This window comes from Ovis aries, chromosome 24 (assembly GCF_016772045.2).
Source record: "Ovis aries strain OAR_USU_Benz2616 breed Rambouillet chromosome 24, ARS-UI_Ramb_v3.0, whole genome shotgun sequence".
NCBI classification, from domain to species: domain Eukaryota; kingdom Metazoa; phylum Chordata; class Mammalia; order Artiodactyla; family Bovidae; genus Ovis; species Ovis aries.
Genome location: NC_056077.1, coordinates 37383568 through 37403115, shown reverse-complemented (window position 1 = coordinate 37403115; position 19548 = coordinate 37383568). Strand labels below are relative to the sequence as shown.

At 48.9% G+C, this 19548-nt stretch overlaps 1 protein-coding gene, 1 long non-coding RNA gene and 1 other non-coding gene across 9 annotated transcripts; 1 reads left to right on the top strand and 2 right to left on the bottom strand.

Moving 5' to 3' along the window:
• Positions 1–582: 582 nt before the first annotated feature.
• Positions 583–5579, bottom strand: ATP5MF (ATP synthase membrane subunit f). Of its 7 annotated transcripts, XM_060405712.1 has the most exons (5): positions 3548–5579; positions 3143–3263; positions 2076–2183; positions 1377–1493; positions 583–722 (listed from the first exon to the last, which is right to left on the bottom strand). In XM_060405712.1, the coding sequence occupies exons 2-5, from the start codon at positions 3147–3149 to the stop codon at positions 694–696; spliced, it is 261 nt and encodes an 86-aa protein (XP_060261695.1). In that variant the 5' UTR covers positions 3150–3263; positions 3548–5579; the 3' UTR covers positions 583–693. The 7 variants fall into 7 exon arrangements, with proteins under 7 accessions (XP_060261695.1, XP_060261694.1, XP_060261692.1 ...); XM_060405711.1 differs by having other exon boundaries at positions 3143–5579; XM_060405709.1 differs by having other exon boundaries at positions 583–1493.
• A 3335-nt stretch (positions 5580–8914) lies between these two features.
• On the bottom strand, positions 8915–13603 carry LOC132658532 (uncharacterized). Its single transcript, XR_009598330.1, has 2 exons — positions 13463–13603; positions 8915–13180 (listed from the first exon to the last, which is right to left on the bottom strand). It is a non-coding gene; the product is annotated as an uncharacterized LOC132658532 (long non-coding RNA).
• Positions 13604–15864: 2261 nt separating this feature from the next.
• TRNAW-CCA (transfer RNA tryptophan (anticodon CCA)) lies at positions 15865–15936 on the top strand. The gene has a single exon. It is a non-coding gene; the product is annotated as a tRNA-Trp (tRNA).
• The last annotated feature ends 3612 nt before the right edge of the window (positions 15937–19548 follow it).

Genomic DNA, 19548 nt, shown 5'->3' with positions numbered 1-19548 from the left:
TGGTTCTTTCAACTTCAGATCTTGCAGGAGGTAATCAGCCACAGCATCTCACCCTTGACATTCCACCTGTGTGTATGCTCACTACACACCCCTTAGTAAGAAACGGATTCTGACCCTGATGCACTTTATCTCTGGTAGCGTGTAAGGGAGAGGCTGCTGGGCACAGCAGCCTGAGCTGTCGGGCCTTCTGCGTTCCCTTCCCACCTGTCATCCCGCTGACCTTCCTGCAAGTGAGGCTTACTCACCAGGACCAGATGGGCCCACACGCCTGGTTCCCTGAGACCCCAATAGCCCAGGATGGTGCAGAAAGATGGCGGAGGGGAGAACATTCTTAGGAACTAGGGCATCTGCCTTAGACTGAGTCTCAGCTGACAAAAGACCAAAAGTGAGGCAGAAAGAAGGAAAGCACCTTAGCACTGCTGACTGGGCACTAGGTGACCTCCAGGACACTGGGGCAAGATCCTGAAGCTCAAGGTTCAAAGTCCTGGGCTGCCTTGCCAGCCCCCTCTGGAAGCTGTACAATCACCCCACCCCAGCTTGTGCAGCAGGAGCTACAGGGGAGGCAATTGGCTGAGCCAGTGAGGCAGTCCAAGTACCAGTCATTTTTTATTGGATGTTAATTCTCCATTAGGATGTGAAAGGATTCGGGGGCGCCAGGAAAGGTGGTGGTCAGGAATGCAGAGTGCGCCCTTTTCAGTGGTACTTGCGGAGTCGCTCATGCTCTGGAGTCAAAAAGGCAAAATGGTAGAGAGTTCTCAGGTGTGGAGAAAGCACAAGGCGACAGGGAGGGCAGCAGGCAAAACTGCATGAAGCCCTCCTGAGAACTTTCAGGAGACGCCCTACAGCCTGCTTGAATCAGGAGCTCATCTGCCCTCTGAAGGCACGCCCGCTCAGAAAAACCACCCATGCGCCCACCCTCAGGGCCAGCACTGCTCGGGATGCCCCAGGCTGCACACAGTCCGTGAAACCCAGTCAGTGGCCACTGCCGACACTTCCTGGCCTCTCCCACCAGATAAGACTCCTCTCAGATCTCAGAATGGGAAATGCCACGCTTCACCAGAGCCCAGATAGCGGACTGCAGCCTGCAACCCACTGCCCTCTGCACACTGACTGTTAGGAAGATGAAACCAAGATTCCCACCAACCTCTGGCAGAGCCTGCAGTATCTGACAGAACGCTGCCTAAATGTTTTCACCTCACGTTCACCTTACTTTTCCTGACTTTGCCACAGTTTTCTCCCTTAAAACACGCCATATTCTGGTAGGTCCCTCCAATTCTCCAGCTGTCTGTGGGATGACTTCTAAATGAGACGGTGAACCAATCCCACCCTGTCAGGGGAGACCCCACCAGAGGCAAAGCAATCCAGAAGAGACTCACTGAGCTCCTTGTAAGAGCGGCAGTAGTTTAAAAACACGTAGGCTGCCAGCACCATCGAGAGCCCCGCGATGCTCCCTTTCTTCACGTTCACGTACTTGTTGTAATACCGATAGTAACCTGCGAACAGGGGGGAGGCCACTCCTCTGAGGACACATTCTAACGGGAGAGGGCAAAGCTGAGGACAGGCCTCAGCGCAGGAGGAAACAGCACGCAAAAGACAGCAGACGGTGGTCAGAATTGGAAAACAATGAGCCCCCGGCCCACCCCCCGGGGGGCTGGCGACCACACAGGTCCCATGACATGATGACAGGACTGATCTGCCTGGTCACGCACTGTGAAAGGACAGACCCAAGAGACCGTTTCAGATGTCCATCCTGCAAGTCTGGGCTCGCAGGGAGACGAGCATCGCAGACTAGAATCCCCTGTGCTTCCAGCTCATTTTCCTCTTAAGGCTTAATGACATTTCTTTAACACAGAGGCAGTGGTACACACTCCAGACAGGAGAAAACATATCCTCATCTGAAATATTTTCAAGCCAGCCTTTCACAGGATCCATCAAACATGGAAATTCGAGGCCTACCAATCTCTGTCCTCTACATAACTTACAGGCCTAAAACTGGCCAAGTTAATTCAGGGTGAACAAAAGACCTGAAGACCCAGAGGCTTGCTCTTATTTACACATGCCCATAAGGCTCTGACCTCTCTGAAATGCTCCAGCGATGCCCGAAGGGGTGAAATCCCGCATCAGTATCCAGCTTGGCAGCTCCCCTAGTTTGACTTCCAGGAGCTTCTTCTCCTTCAGTGGCACTGAAAAGGGCAACACAAAAACACACCCAGTGAAAGGGTCTCCCGGTTACACACACAGCATCTGTCTGTGTCACGTCAGCCACTCAATAATGATGCGTTCAGTACCATCACTAAACAGAGGCTGCACGTAAGTAATACTGTGGGTAAACGGGTCACACCAAATAGATTATCTTAAGCCAGAGTCTATGTATTGCAGAACAAGATCCTGAATAACAGCCTGCTAGGAATAACTATAAAAAGGGAACTAAGGGCCATGAAAGAGAGTTGGAGGATGGATGCCTTTATTTTGTAAGGAGGAGTGGGGAAAACTGACTCAGAGAAGTTGGCGAATCCTGAACAAAGGCAGAGAGCCTGCAGGCCGTGGGGGCACAACTCGATCTCAGGTCTGACTCCTACCTCGAGCATCCCACCTCAGAGCACAGACGTCAAATGACGTAGAGCCATTCCAGAGACCCCATGGGCCCCAGGTCATTTCCCAGTGAGAATCTGGACACAGGAAGGGCTCTTGTTTGAGGCCATACTATATTCATCTCTGGGCTTAAAAGTAACAGAGGAACGGGGCCAGGGAGGGGCTGGCCCTGTGAATGCTCATAAAAGGAGGGAATGGCCTCTCCGCTGTCCTCTTCCCAGATGTCAACTTTAAAACATTGTTTGGCAGGTGTACTCTTCAGAGCAAGGAGTCAAGGGGCGCTGCTTCTTAAAGATAACCAAAAGGAGCCAGATTTAACCATTCCAAGGTGTCTTCTCCATTTTCGGGATCTAAGGAAAAGCTTGGGCTCCTTAAGGACTAACCTTGAGAGTTCACGGTGGGGGGGGGGGGGCCGTGGAGAGAATCCCACCATGAGCTCTTATCAAGGGCAAGGGCCATCATCAGGCTTAATGGCACATTCACACTGTCTTGCATTCTCACTCAGGGGCTGACAGGTGCCTTGGCACATCACAGGAGAAAAAAAGCCAACCGTTCATTTTTCTTCATATTCACGTGTCTGCGTAATGGTTTAGTCACTCGGTTGTGTCTCTCTTTGCAACCCCATGGAGAGTAGCTCCAAGAGTTACATATCTGTACTATGAAGAGCATTTCTGTAACCAAAACCAAGAAATGTATAAGCACAGGGAAAAAAAAGCCACACACACACACACATCAGCCTTAAGGAGAGCCAAGTACAGCACCATCACAGAACTCCAAGAGACCATCAGATGCATCAGAGATGCCAGTACACTCACTCACTCCAAGAGTTTCTCCCTCAGCAGAACACAAAGGCCTCGGTCCTTGGCCGCATACTGCCCACCCCCCGCCCCCCACACTCCTCTGCAGGGGCTGCCTCACACCAGTAGAGCGTGGTGAGGAACAGAGTAGACGCTACCATCAAGTATTCCGGGTTTAGTGCCACTTTGAAGCTGTGTGCCCTCAGGCAAGTTACTGCCCTCTTTGTGCCTCGGTTTCTTCTTCTGTAAAATAAAGTAGGGATAGTACCTACCTTGCTACTGAGCTCCAAGTACTACGTAAATAGGAATTATTATTATCTGTCTTCCTGCCTGTCTGTGAGCTATCTGAAGGTGAGAGTTCCCCACACACAGTTCCTGGTCATGACAGAATTTCACTGAAGGTTAAGAAAGGACCACAGGTTCTTGGGAGGGCAGGTGACTACCTGACTTGATTTTATGACTTCAAAAAGCATACTGTCCACCTATACGGAGGGACACGGGGAGAGACAAGTGTCTTCTGTGTGCTAAATCCAACCAGAGAGTGAAAGGTTTTAAGTTTTGCAGGTCACACAAGGTCTCTGTAACATAGTCTTAAAAAAAGAAAAAAACAAAAAACAACTATTTATGCACACATGCTGCACTGCAAGTCAGGCAAGATCTTAGTTCCCTGACCAGGAATGGAAGCCAAACCCCCACCACCCCCACCCCTTCCCCACAGTGGCAGCACAGAGCCTTAGCCAGTGGACCACCAGGGAAGTCCCTGAACAAATATTTTTTAAAACACATAAAAACTATTCTTGGTTCACAAATCACACAAAAAATAGGCCACAGGAAATCCGGCTGATTGGCCACTGAATCAACCCAGATCTCATCTATCACTGTTGGTACTCCCATCACTTTATCTGATACTGAATTCAGTGGCTTTACGCTCTGGTGACAAATGTCACCTAAAAGCTCATCAGTACACGGACTCCAATCCCTTCACCTGGGTGACTCTGACGGGCCAGATGTGACACGATCTCACCCAACGGTCACGCAGGGAAAGCGGGACGGCACCACTTGACAGTGGCCCAGGCAGTGTTCCGAGCACCTCACAGTGCTCTCCACAACTCTCTGCTACAATAAGAAACCAAGACTCAAGTTTTCCTTTTCCCACGCTGTCCTGTTCACACAACACAACCACCTTGGATAAATATTCTCATGCCCGTTCTTACAGATGAAAAAAAAGCATCGTCACCATCTTTTTTGACCCCCTTTTCATGTCTCCAGGCTGAGATTTAAGAATATAGAAACTGAGGGAAGACACAGACCCATGAGTCAGAATTCTGCCATTATCATGCAGTGTGACCACAGGCAAGCCATACCACATCTCTGACCCGTTACTTTCCTCACCTTTAAAATGGGATCAACGTTCCCGGCACTGACCTCCTGACAAGGTTACTGTGAGGATCCAGAGCTAAAATATGGTGGTTCCAGTATTTCTTAAAAAATCAGTGTGGACAGTCTGGTGAGTGTAGAGATTTATACACGCACATCATCGAAAAGGCTGATGGTCATACGGTCACTTGTGTGATTAAAAGCTCCGTTTACCACAAGACCCCAGAAGCCTAAGTTTGAATCCCACCTCAGCCCACTCACCACTAGTGACCTTGAATAGGTCACTTCACCTTTCTAAGCCTATTCAACACACTCAAGCGTCGACCCTTCCGTGGTGTCAGGCTCTGTCCCATGCATAGCTCCTCTGGAAACTGAATCTGAGTTTCCGCTTAACACGGAGGGCTCAGGTGCAAAGAAACTGCCAGAGCAGGGATAAGAGTGCCATTCCTCAGCGAGGAGAGGAGGGTGGTCAGAGGCGCGCGTTCCCAGGCCCCGAGGCGCGTCGCCGGGATGCCGTCACCCTCCCCGCCGCAGCCGAGCAGCGCCGGCTCTGGGCAGCCGGGAGGCACCGCTGGGCAAGAGGAGGAGGGTCGGGCGGTGCTGGACCCTGAACAGAGGGTCCGGTAGGCCTCAAGTGAGGGCGCGGCGAAGGTCCTGCGCGAAGGGGAGGCACTCCTGCACTCTGTCCCTCTCTTCCCTGTGCGACTCTGGGCACTGGGCCCCAAATCCCGACTCCTGCCTCCACCCGAGTAGCCCTAAACGGACCCGGAGACTCACCGACTGACGCCATCTTGGAGTCCTGGCTGTCCGCTCGGCGGGGCTGCGCAAGGACTGCTGGGTAGGGAGCATGCCCTCTGGGGGCCAGAAGCAGAGGCTCACGGGAAGCAGGTCGAGAAAGGGAGGAGGCTGGGCTTGCAAGTGAGCCATGAGTTGAAGGGCGAAGTAACATGGGCGAAGTAACGTAGGCAAAGTCCCGCGCCCCCACAGTGGGGAAGCCGGGCGGGAAGCGGGCGGGGGTGACGGGGTAGGAGTGGAAGTGATGAGGCTCACCTTGGGTTTCCAGCCCCAGGAGGAGATTGGAAGGGACCAAAAAAACGGGGGGGAGGGGGAATAGGGGAACAGCATCTTAGCTTTCTTACTCTGTCGCCTTAAATTTGTTGTGAAGGATGACAGGGGCATATTAAGATCTTTGTCCCAGCTGTGCCTGATGGGAGATTCAAGGAATCCCCGGTTACCAGGAAAAGATTCCCTTATAGCTCAGTCTGTAAAGAATCTGCCTGCAATGAAGGAGACTCGGGTTCGATTCCTGGGTCGGGAAGATCTCCTGGAGAAGGAGAATCCCATGGACAGAGGAGCCTGGTGGGCTACAGTCCAAGTGGTCGCAAGAGTGGGACACGACTGAGTGACTTTCACTTTACTTAGGTTTGATTCCAGAGTAACTGTGTGCCCACGCTCTGGGACTGCACCCTAAGGTCGGAAATAAGCAATACCGTAGGGATACACAACTCCTTTCTGCCCCTTCTCCAGGCGCAATGATGATGCCTTACCACCATCTTGTTCTTCCTGGAAAGGTGGCGATAACCCTTTCTGGTTAAGCAATTCTGACTTGGGCAAGATGCTTCAATAGCCTGAATCCTAGTTTCCTTCTCTGTAAAATAGGGATATAATGCTTACGTGGCATCATTGTTGTAGGATTTAAATGAAACAATGTGTGTCAAAATAAGAACTGAGTGGATAGTAGGCATTGGACCAGTGAACTGATGGCTTCCAGGAAAGTGACTTGGGAGGAATTGATTATCAAACTCATTTTTATCAGTCACTTATTCATTCACCAAATACACATTGCTATGTACTGAGCGCTAGAGACACTGAAGTCAGACATGGGACTTCTGTGGTCCAGCGGCTAAGACTTGGAGCTCCCAATGCAGGGGGCAGAGCACAGATATTAAGGATTTTAAAATATTCTTTATGCTATTATAATGATGGATATATGCCATTATACGTTTGTCCAAAACCCATAGAATATACGTTGCATGAACTCGAAGATAAACTGTACTTCAGGTGACTATGATGCGTCGGTGGAGATCATTCTTCATAGAAAATGTAATAGCCTGCTGAGAGGTGTTGATAATCAGGGAGGCTATGCATGTAGGGTGGGCAGGAAGTATTTGAAAAATCTCTGTACTCCACTCTCAGTTTCGTTGCAAACCTAAAGCTGCTCTAAAAAATGGCTTTAAAAAGATGCATCACTCATAGCCTGTGCTCTGGGACAACCCAGAGGGATGGGGTGAGGAAGGAGGTGGGTGGGGTGTCCAGGATGGCGGGGACACATGTACACCCCTGGCTGATTCATGTCAATGTATGGCAAAAAACACAATATTGTAATTAGCCTCCAATTAAAATAATTAATTTAAAAAGGATGCATCAAGTGCCAGCCACAGGTTATAGCTTGTATCATCTCCCTGAAGCCATGGTTTTCTTCCGGAGTTACCTGCCTGGGTTTGTAGGAGTACTAATTTTCTGGTACTTGAGTTATTTTTTTTATACAACTTCACCTCCTTTGATCGTCGTTACTCATTTTCGCCCCATTCTTTGTTATGGAAGGAGTTTTTGCATGTTTCTCCCCCCAAAATGATTTTTTTCTTCTTCGACTTCCATTAATATTCCATTAATATTGTAAAGACCTCTTGCAATTCATGGATGTATTTTGAACTAAATGCTGGTTCCAGTGTTCACGTTTAATTGGTGTCTTCTCGTCAAGGAGAGGTAAGTTCCTAAGAATAAACTAGAGTCCTGGAAAATTTCAAGTTCAAATTCTGGCACATAATGAAATCACCCCTCATCCTACCCTACCATAGCCATTAGCCTTTGAGTCCATTTACCATGTTTCCTTAACAGAAGAATCTTCACTTTCCACACCTCTAAACCTGGGCTCTTTTCTAAGCCATGCCCTGAAGTTTTAATGATTCTTAGCCAACACTAGATCCAACAGACTGCCTCTCTGCGCCTGTGAAAACTCTCTCTAGACATTCATAACACGTAGTTTCTCATTCTCTATTCTAATCTCCCTCTGTGACCCGCATTTCCTTCAGTCACAGTTATCTACAATACTGGGTGGCCTTTTTTTTTTTTTTTGGGCACAGTATCACTTGATATAAAATGATTGCATGAAACAATACACATTTGCAAAAACTATAGAAACAGAGAATGACTGTCACATTCAGGATGGCTTTAAAGCTGTCAAGTCAAGCGGGCCTTAGAAAGCATCACTACGAACAAAGCTAGTGGAGGTGATGGAATTCCAGTTGAGCTGTTTCAAATCTGAAAGATGATGCTGTGAAAGTGCTGCACTCAATATGCCAGCAAATTTGGAAAACTCAGCAGTGGCCACAGGACTGGAAAAGGTCCGTTTTCATTCCAATCCCAAAGAAAGGCAATGCCAAAGAATGGCAATGCCAAAGAATGCTCAAACTACTGCACAATTGCACACATCTCACATGCTAGTAAAGTAATGCTCAAAATTCTCCAAGCCAGGCTTCAGCAATATGTGAACTGTGAACTCCCTGATGTTCAAGTTGGTTTTAGAAAAGGTAGAGGAACCAGAGATCAAATTGCCAACATCCACTGGATCATGGAAAAAGCAAGAGAGTTCCAGAAAAACATCTACTTCTGCTTTATTGACTATGCCAAAGCCTTTGACTGTGTGGATCACAATAAACTGTGGAAAATTCTGAAAGAGATGGGAATACCAGACCACCTGACCTGCTTCTTGAGAAATCTGTATGCAGGCCAGGAAGCAGCAGTTAGAACTGGACATGGAACAACAGACTGGTTCCAAATAGGAAAAGGAGTACATCAAGGCTGTATATTGTTACCCTGCTTATTTAACTTATATGCAGAGTACATCATGAGAAAGGCTGGACTGGAAGAAACACAAGCTGGAATCAAGACTGCAGGGAGAAATATCAATCACCTCAGATATGCAGATGACACCACCCTTATGGCAGAAAGTGAAGAGGAACTAAAAAGCCTCTTGAGGAAAGTGAAAGAGGAGAGTGAAAAAGTTGGCCTAAAGCTCAACATTCAGAAAAGGAAGATCATGGCATCCGGTCCCATCACTTCATGGGAAATAGATGGGAAACAGTGGAAACAGTGTCAGACTTTATTTCTTTGGGCTCCAAAATCACTGCAGATGGTGACTGCAGCCATGAAATTAAAAGACGCTTACTCCTTGGAAGAAAAGTTATGACCAACCTAGACAGTATATTCAAAAGCAGAGACATTACTTTGCCGACTAAGGTCCGTCTAGTCAAGGCTATGGTTTTTCCAGTGGTCATGTATGGATGTGAGAGTTGGACTGTGAAGAAGTCTGAGCGCCGAAGAATTGATGCTTTTGAACTGTGGTGTTGGAGAAGACTCTTGAGAGTCCCTTGGACTGCAAGGAGATCCAACCAGTCCATTCTGAAGGAGATCAACCCTGGGATTTCTTTGGAAGGAATGATGCTAAAGCTGAAACTCCAGTACTTTGGCCACCTCATGCAAAGAGTTGATTCATTGGAAAAGACTCTGATGCTGGGAGGGATTGGGGGCAGGAGGAGAAGGGGACGACCGACGACCGAGGATGAGATGGCTGGATGGCATCACTGACTCAATGGACGTGAGTCTGAGTGAACTCCGGGAGATGGTGATGAACAGGGAGGCCTGGCATGCTGCGATTCATGGGGTCGCAAAGAGTCGGACAAGACTGAGCGACTAAACTAAACTAAACTTTGTTCATTTACTCTCAAACATTACTCTCCAATTGTTCAGAAGTCTTCATTGGGACACCTTTTCAGGAACACCGAGGCATTGGACACACCTCATTTCTCAACCCTACACCTGTTCTGTTCCCTGAAGCCCCAGTCCCAGCCCAGTTTCTAGCACTCAGCAGCTCTCTCTGGTGGCCTCAGACGGATATGCACAGGAGCTCAGAATCTGCAGTTGTTACCATGACCTCAAGCCTGGTACTGAGCCAGGCTGGCCCTGGGAGATGTGAGCGCCGGGTGCAGCAACCCCAGCCGTGGACAGAGATGGGGAATAAGGTGGAGGAGGGGACAGTGGGCGCAGCAGAGCCAAGGCCTGAGTTTGTGCCTGTAAGACGAGCTGGGTCTTGGGGTAAGGGCAGATTCCTCACCGGGGTCACCTTTACAGAGCTTCTGGAAGGGATCAGCAGAAGGCACAGAGCCAGAGACCCGTCTCTCTGCGCCCAGACCCTCCCTGTCTAGTATCTGGCCTGCACCTGGGCTTTTATCGTTGTCCCCTCCCCCAAATCTTCCCAGTCGGAGGTCATGGCTTCTGGAGCATCACAGTGGGAATCTGGTCCCCGTCTCCCATCTTTACATGGGTTAAAGGCCCTCCAGATCTGCTCCTTGTCCCTGTCCCTCAGGGCCCTATTGTGCCGCATCCTGCCCCTTGCAGGTTCTGCCTCAGTCCCCTGGTCCTGCCTGTTCTCTCTCCAGTCCTGTCATCTCTCGCAGAACCGGGAGATGCCTCACAGTTACCAGAGAAATTGCAGCAGCTCAGAGACAGCAACTCGCAACTATCATGTCTAGTCAAAGAGGGGAAACACCTCCAGGAAACCCAGGGTCCCCAGGGCCACGCTTCCTCCCAGCACTGGCTGATTTTGAGGGAGAACAGAGCACATGGTCGAGCCTGAGTAGGGAAGCCAAGCAGAAACACTTCCTGGAGTCACCCTTAGGAGACCTGGGAGACCTCCTCTTCCATCTGGGTTCAGGACCCTGACTCCGCTGGCAGTTTCCATGGTGAGAGTGAACAAGCCTCAGCATGGTCCTGTCCCCTACCTTCATCTGCACAAATGAGGTGACCCAGCATGACAAAGGAGATGCTCAAATAGGAGGGACTGGGACCTCGAGAAAGGGAACCCACGTGGGGGCAAGGCCCTTGGATGGGTGGCCTGGGGTTGCGGGCACTGAGACCTGGGGCTCTGCTGGGAGGTCTGAAGACCTGGGCAGCAGCTCCTGGGAGAACCAGGAATTGGGCTCCAGAAAGTGTAGATGGAGCCCAGATGTACACATGGCACCCCACAGCAGAGCTGAGGCAAGTATCAGAGGCGTCATTCGCAGAGGCTCATCTCAGCCTCAGGGGAGCAGTTCAGAGACGAATCCACTCAGGAGGGCAGCTTTTGTCTTGAAGAACATTGTCACCTTCTCAAGTTCCTCTAAACCCCCCTCCCCAAAGCAGTCTCATCGAGTGACTGAATTCTAGGAAGTTGCGAACAGTTCAAATTGGTCTCTGCAGATCCTCGCTTCAAAACCATTGAGTTTTGTACAGACGTAGAAAGAAATCTTAGGGTTACCAAAGGGGAAAGGAGGGAAGAGGAGTAAATTAGAAGTGTGGGACTAACAGATACACACTTATATATATAACAGATATACACGTTAATTGTGTATCAACAACAGTGACCTACTGTATAGCACAGGGAACTATGTGCCATAGTTGTAATACCCAATACTGGAAAAGAACCTGGAAATACGTATCTGAATCACTTTGTTAAATACCTGAAGCCAACACAATATTGTAAATCAACTATGGGTTAGTCGCTCAGTCGTGTCCAACTCTTTGCGACCCCATGGACTGTAGCTGGCTTCTCTGTCCGTGTGATTATCCAAGCAAGAATACTGGAGTGGGTTGCCCTTTCTTTCTCCAGGGGATCTTCCCAACCCAGGGATAGAACATGGGTCTCCTACATTGCAGGCAGACTCTCTATGGTTTGAGCCACCAGAGAAGCCTGTAAATCCACTATACTTCAGTTTTTTAAAATGGGGGAATGAAAACCCATTGAGTTTTGTAATTGGAAGTGAAGTCCAATGGAAGGGAGGAGAGAGATGAAAGTCTAAAGCAAGCTCTGCCAAGTGGCTAATGGGTTATCTCAATCTGTCGCCAGCTCTCTGATCCCATTCCTGTGGGTGCAACTAAAATAATCTTTTTCCTTGCTGTCTAGCAACACGACCTGTCTGCCATTGGGTGCTCTGGGTCTCCCTCACCTGGGAGCTTCCTGCAGCTTCTCCATGAAGGTGAGGAACAGGATGGAGGCAGCCAGCACAGAAGGGGCTCTCCGGGTCTAATCCACACGTACGGGACTACTGATGTACCAGCTTACTGATGTCTGCAGTTTTCTTTGAAGTGGATGAAAATAAGATGGATTGGTGAATGGGAGATGGATGGATATGTGCTAAAGTTAACTGCCTTTAAATATTAATGATAAATGTTTGCAGGATACAAGTATAAACTGTAAAATTCTTTCAGCCATCCATTAGATTTCAAATTTTTCATATTTAAATGCTGGGGAAAACTTTATGAGGTCCTTCCTCCTTTCATGTTTTGCGGAGGTCCCCATACAAACGATGTGAATTTTCAAGGTAGCTGGACCTGGTGGGATGCTAAGATAATGGGAGGGGGAGCCTGTTCAAAACAAGACCATAATTAACCATTACCCAGATTCCTTGAGAGATTGCCAGAAACCTCTCACCCTCAGTTCTTGGACAGGTGGAAGGAGGCCTCCGACAGCTCAGAAGGGAGCCATGGGGAGCAAGGAACGTGGACCTCACCCCACAGACACACTGCTCTCCAAGTGTGCCTGGTAGGAGTGCATGTTAATGTCACAGGTGGGACAACTATTGTGCTGGCAACTCCTCCATGAAGAAGTCGTTAGTGGGGACTCACATGCTCACTCATCTGCTTTGATGGAAAAGAAAATGCACTAAATGAGGCTGACTGCTCAGCACGCCTTTCCTTTTCTCCTGCTGCAGACCCTGAACCCGACGATGGTGCTCACTCGGGCTCTGATGTGTTCCAAGTTTCTACCCACATCTTCCTCTCCAGCTGGTGCTCCAAGCAATGAGCGCCTGTCATGATTCAGCCTCCTCCAGGTTCATCCAGTACCTGCCCACCTGACCTCTTCCATCTCCCTGGTCAAAGAGGTCTGCAGATTTTTCAACACTGAAAACGACTTGCTGTGACAAGTACCTGACATCTATCCCCTCTGAGGTTCTCTTTTGTGCTCCGGTGTCCTGAAAGTGGATCTCACTGTCCATGGTACTTTCACACCCTTTCGTCTCTTTCCCTTGTCAGCCACGGTTCCTGAAGCTGGTTGAGATTTCCCATAATCTCGTGAGGGTCACTGAGCTCCTGGTGTTCATCTTGGTGGTGGCATCCTGTTGCCACAATTCCACCAGCATCAGAATAATAGTTTTTCCTTCCAAACCCAACGGGTCTCAGCTCCTCTGTGTTTCTCTGCCTTTGTTTTTGCTTCCCCAAGGGATGAAGAAATGGGAGACCAGAGTCCATGACCGAGACTCTGAAGAGGAGCTGCTGCCCCGAGTGGTCACCTCGGTAGCGTCATCTTTAAAAGGTGCCTGGAAGAAAGGGGCCAGCAGAAGGAGCAGGAGCTGAGGGGCCTCCTCTGGGCACCAAGACTGTGTGTCCAGTGCTGGCCCTGGCGACCAGGGCTTTATACCCTCCCCACACCCCACGTCCGGCCGGCCAATCCCCGCTGAGGCTCGGGACGTATCACAGTGGGGCGTGGTGCCTGTCCCCGTCCCCACCCCCACCTGACTCCCCAGGGGAAGTCACCCCGAAGCAGCGCCTGCGGGCCTCCCCCGCCGCGGAGCGTCCCTTCCCTCTTTCACCCCACCTACTGTCTGCGCAGGTGAGTCACGATACGTCCCACAGTTCGTTGCTGAATTTTTTGAAGCTCAGAGACTCTGGTTGTTCCAGGATCACAGCGCTAGCTGGAAATGAAAAGCCTGCTGAACCCAGGACCGCCCAGCAAGGGTCTTAAAAGCCCAGCAGAAAGCTGCTTAGGGATTGGTCATCGTTGGGCGGGGCCACGGAAGCCCCGCCCCAGAAAGCCCCGCCCCGCACTTGGTATCCTTGGTGATACCCTCAAGATACCCTTTCTTTTTTTTCACATTTTGCATATTGGTATTTAAGGAAGACTGTCTAACTAAGAATTAGAAGTTTAACTCCGCCTGCAAGCGCACTGATGGTCCCCTTGGAGGCTTCTCCGCGGCTTTCGTACTTCTGTCAGCATTTCAAGAGCAGCCGGGTGCCGAGGCCACGTCGCCGCCAAACCTACTCCCTACTGTCCACACCGGCCTCTCTGGCCCACAGGTGACAGTCTCCTCCTGTCCCGCCTGGCGCCCCCGGAATGGGGATAGGAAAGCGGGACGTGGGAAGGGCATCCACCCCACCCCATCCCCCTACCCCACCCCCCTGGGTAACAGAGGCTAGGGTGAGAGCCAGAGTGTATATTTGGGCACTGAACACCAATAAATTAATGTTTCTCTAATGACGTTATTTTCCCTGAAACCCCGACATCTATAACCAACCTGCTCTGTGTTCATCTGGCTTCTATTCCCCCTTCTTTCACCTGATGAGCTCAGTCGCTCTCCCCACGAACTGGGTAGCCCGCTAGGGCTCCTCTACACATGTAATTTACCACTACTGCCACAGACCTCATTGGGCGAGAGTGGAGTCGTCCTCTCACCACCCAGAAGTGAAATAAAATTATCCATAGTATCCTTGTTTAATGCATTATGGGAGAGCGTCTGTCCCCTTCTCTTCCAAGAAAAGTCAAATCTGAAATAGAAGACTTAGGATGCCTCCTTTGCGGTTCAGCTGGTAAAGAATCCGCCTCCAAATGCGGGAAACCTGGGTTCGATCTCTGGATAGGGAAGATCCCCCGGAAAAGGGAAAGGCTACCCGCTCCAGTATTCTGGCCTGGAGAACTCAGTCCATGGGGTTGCAAAGAGCGACGTTCACTTTTTACTTCAGTCTCACTATACATACGTCTATGGGACAGTGATAAAGAACCCACCTGCCAATGCAGGAGACACAAGAGACACAGGTTTCATCCCTGGGTTGGGAAGATCCCCTGGAAAAGGAGATGGCAACCAGCTCCAGTATTCTTGTCTGGGAAATCCCATGGACCTAGGAGCCAGTCTCACTGTGAAAGGGATTTGCTTCGTTGGTTATATGGTTATCTTTCTTTCCGGCATCTTCAAATTCTATCTTTTCAATTAACCCTTTCTTCAGCATGCTAACATACATTGATCTATCACCTTAAACAGTCTATTTATGCCACATTGCCCTCTTCAAAACTGCTTTTCTCTGGGTTACTTTGGAGTTATCAAACTTCTAATTTTTAATGTTTTTAAAGGAAATATAATTGATTTACAATATTTCAGGTTGCAGCAAAGTGATTCAGATATATATACATCCATGGCTCAGTGGTAGAGAATCCTGCCAGTGCAGGAGACACAAGAGACACACAGGTTCAATTCCTGGGTCTGGAAGATCCCCTGGAGAAGGAAATGGCAACCCGCTCCAGGATTCTTGCTTGGGAAATCCTATGGACAGAGGAGCCTGCTGGGCTACAGTCCATAGGGTCACAAAGAGTCAGACATGACTGAGCACGCATTCTTTTTCAGATTCTTTTCCACTAAAGAATAGCGCAAGATATAGCAAAAGTTGAGTAGGTCCTTGTTATTTATCTATTTTATATAGTATGTTTTAATCCCAAACTCCTAATTTACCCCGTCTCCCATGTGTGAATATGTTAATTTTTTAAAGCAAAAAATTACTAAGCCCCTTTCTGTTAAAGGGAAGTTGTGTTCCTCCCTAGGTGTGACACCACCCCCTCAACATGCAAATCCTCCTGGCGTTCCGCCTGCAGGAGCGGAAAAAAAGAAAGCACCGGGAGCGCCAATCAGCCCACCCCGCCTTCCCTGACAGCCGAACTTCTCATTTTCCAATCTCTTCCCAAACATCCCTCCCTAAAAAACAAAACAAAACACCTCTGTAGGGAGAGTGGGTTTCCCAGAATGAGGGGAGTCGAATATTCCTTGAGCTCTAAGCTCCTGACCCTGCTTCATTTACATCTCATTTTGAATAGACTCAGTATAAAAGGGACAGAGAGCTTACAGTCATTCCTAAACGGTAGTAAGAGCAGTAAAAGTAAACAAAAGCAGAACAGAGCTTACACCTGACAACCTCTGAAATTGTCCCCCTAAGGCGTTACAGGAGGAGTCGCCACCAGGACCTCGTGGCGCAACGGTAGCGCGTCTGACTCCAGATCAGAAGGTTGCGTGTTCAAATCACGTCGGGGTCAAGGTACCTTTTTCTCTTGCCAAGAGATAAATTCGGTAGTGAACCGAACAATTGTCTGTCCGTGGGCTCCCAGCAGAAGCTTTTCTCCTATCTTTTATTTAGTCCAGAGAGACTTCTTGTGAACCATTCAGCAACAGACAGGCATTAACTGAGAGGTAAGAAAGCCTTGAAAGGGAAGAAAAACCCAGGTGAGCCGAAATGTCAGTTGTTTGGTTCTTTTCCTTATCAGGACTAAGCTTCAGAGGGGATATCAGATGACTTCAGATGGGACAGTAAAACAGGGCGTGAGGAGTCTTTGCTAATGAATTCACCCTGGTGTGAATATAGTTTTATTTGGTCCCCACACAGGTATGGTACAGTCTCCCCGGGTTGATATTTGTGTCACTCTGATGAAGTCAGGTTCTCTGCCCTCTCACCCCACCCCAACCACCACCACCCCGCAAACTTCATGGTTTGAGCTTCCTCTGTCAAAAGCCCCCTGAACATTGTGGTTAAAGACGACATACTGTGAAGCTAATTAAAAAGTTATTATGTTGATGATGGAGTTTTTGAACTCTATGGGAGTGGGAAAAAATTACTCTGGAATTTACCATGCTATTACTTAGATTTCATTTAAATGCGTGTCTCTCAGAGGGATATGATTCAATCAAGTTCCAGATACATGACCTGAGCAAGGAAAAACCCAAGTTAAAGGAAATGAAGACTGTTGTAGACTTACCAGGATTTAGCTTTCACTTAATTAATTAAGCTGGCCCCAATCCGCCTTCAGTTTGAAAGTCTGTCTGTTTCTGAGCTTAATAAATGAATAGATAGGTAAACAGTGATTAGGGCTCTGTGCTCTCAGAGGTGAGGGCCGGGAGCTGAGGGCCGGGTTCCATTAGTGGTGAAAAAAAGTGTTAGTTGCTCAGTCTTGTCGGACTGTTTGTGACCCCCGTGGAGTCCACCAGTTTCCTCTGTCCATGTAATTCTGCAGGCAAGAATACTGGAGTGGGATTCTCCAGGCAAGAATACTGCAGTGGGTAGCCATTCCCTTCTCCAGGGGATCTTCCCCAGAGACTGAACCTGGGTATCCTGCATTGCAGGCAGATTCTTTACCATCTGAGCCTCCAGGAAACCCTCAATCAGTGATGGGGGAATTAAAATGTCATAAGCCTTGCGCTGGGCAGGAGGAGGAAGAAAAAAAAGAAAACCCCCGCCTACAAATTGTGGGTGGGGGTTTTCGCTTTTGAATGTATATTTATTTGGCTGTGTTGCAGAGACCTTAGTTATCGAAGGAGGGATCGAACCTGTGTCCCCCGTATTGTAAGGCAAAACCCTTAGCCACTGGCCCACCAGGAAAGCCTGCAGGGTGTGGCTTTTAAAAGGTTAATAGTTAGTGAAATATCAGGATTGAGGGTATAACAGTCGCCTGGATGTCAAGGTAATGTGTTTTATGTATTAGTCTGTTTCATATTTTATATGCTAACTTCCTCACTTCTCCGTCGCAAAATTCTGTATTTGTAATCCATTGCGTCCAGAGGGTTTGGGATGTATTAATAGTACAGGGAAGCTTGGCGTGCTGCAGTCCATGCGGTCGCAAAGAGTCGGAAACGACTGAGCGACTGAATAACGAACAAGCAAGGTGGAAAGGTGGGAAAGGAGAGGTAGACAGAGTTGGGGGAAAATGGCTCGGACAACACGAGCCTCGCCTGCTGAAAGAACCTGCGGTCCCTGGGCTTTTGAGGATCCGCCCATGCTCCGAGTAGCGCTGCTGGTCCGGCCCCTTCTCCCGGACCGAGGTTCCCATAGCGCCTAAGCCAGAGGAATGTGTGTGTCTGTGCGGGTGAGGGTGGGGGGGTGGGAGGGTGTTCCCACTGACACAGTAGCTGCCTCCGGATCAGCAGGTGCCAGGGGGAAGTTTCACCATCCTGGGAAAGCGGAGGGCAACTCGTGGAAGGAAACGCTGAGGTCAATTGTCCTCCCTTCCTCGCACTTGAACTGGAGCTAGTCCTACAGCGAGGGCACGAAAGTGGCTTGGGGACCAGATCTGTGCTCCCCCTCCTTAGGTCCATGTTCCTGCAAGACTGACTCTCTATGCTACCTGCCTGGGGCTGGTCATGTTTGACGTTTCCTCCATCCCTTCAGTACCTCCTGCTGCTGCTGCTGCTGCTGCTAAGTCGCTTCAGTCGTGTCCGACTCTGTGCGACCCCATAGACGGCAGCCCACCAGGCTTCGCCGTCCCTGGGATTTTCCAGGCAAGAACACTGGAGTGGGTTGCCATTTCCTTCTCCATGCATGAAAGTGAAAAGTGAAAGTGAAGTCACTGAGTCGTGTCCAACTTCTCAGCAACCCCATGGACTGCAGCACACCACACTCCTCCGTCTATGGGATTTTCCAGGCAAGAGTACTGGAATACCTCCAGGTGCCTGAAACTTACTGACCTGCCCCACTGGCCATGCACTGACTTCTGTAAAGAGAAACGGGCGCTTCTGGGGGTGTCCGCGGTCTATGACTGTTGCTTCGCTTCTGAAGGTTTTCTCCTCTTAAGCACCCCACTCCAGTGTTCTTGCCTGGAGAATCCCAGGGACGGGGGAGCCTGGTGGGCTGCCATCTATGGGGTCTATGAAGTGACTTAGCAGCAGCAGCAGCAGCAGCAGCAGCAGCAGCAGCAGCAGCAGCAGCAGCAGCAGCAGAGTGACTCTAAAGAACGGTTATGGTAATTGATTTCCCAAACATTTGCAAAATCATAACAGGATTACACTCACACCCACACACACCCACATAATGTTCCAAGATGTTCAAGCCCTCTTCTACGAGCTGTGGTCAAGAGAATAAAATAAACTGGGCTCTCAGGGAAGTCCCTGTCTCCTAATCAGTCTGAAGAGATTTTGACATATGAGAAGCAAAACACAAAACAGAGGCTGAAGTGAGGATATGATCAGAATGGAGAAAAAAAAAAAAAAAGAATGGAGACCCTCTCCCTCCAAACCTTCATGTACTTGAGTCACAACTCTGAGAAAGAGTTTTTATTTTGCCCCAGTTTGTAAAAAATGCAATTACTAGTTGTTGTTTTTAAGAGTAAAATATCTTTTTTAAAAGAAATTTTGTCAAACACAGGACATTCTGATGAGAAAACTTAAAATGACCCAAATTCAAACATCTCAGAGAAAATCAAAGCTCTTGTGTGGATGGACAACTTTGCTGGGATTTTTCTGTCTCTACATCCTTACACATCTTATAAAAGTCTTCCTGTAAAACAATTTCCCTGGTTATACCACTATAAATTTAATGTGTTTTAAAATAGCTCTACTGAGATATAATTCACTGTTTCAAAGCATATGGTTAGGACTTCCCTGGTGGTCCAGTGGCTAAAACTGTGCTTCGGCTAGAAGAGATTCAGGTTCAATCCCTGGTCTGGAAATTAAGATCTTACATGCCCAGTTCAGTTCATTTCAGTAACTCAGTTGTGTCCAACTCTTTGTGATCCCATGAACTACAGCACGCCAGGCCTCCCTGTCCATCACCATCTTCCAGAGCTTGCTCAAACTCATGTCCATTGAGTCAGTGATGCCATCCAACCATCTCATCCTCTGCTGTCCCCTTCTCCTCCCGCCTTCAATCTTTCCCAGCATCA

Excerpts from the sequence above, each read along its gene's own strand:
- ATP5MF (XM_060405707.1), bottom strand. Across the intron at positions 1,494-2,075 it reads CGCTGGAGCATTTCAGAGAG|GTTACTATCGGTATTACAAC; the intron begins GTCAGAGCCTTA and ends CCCTGTTCGCAG.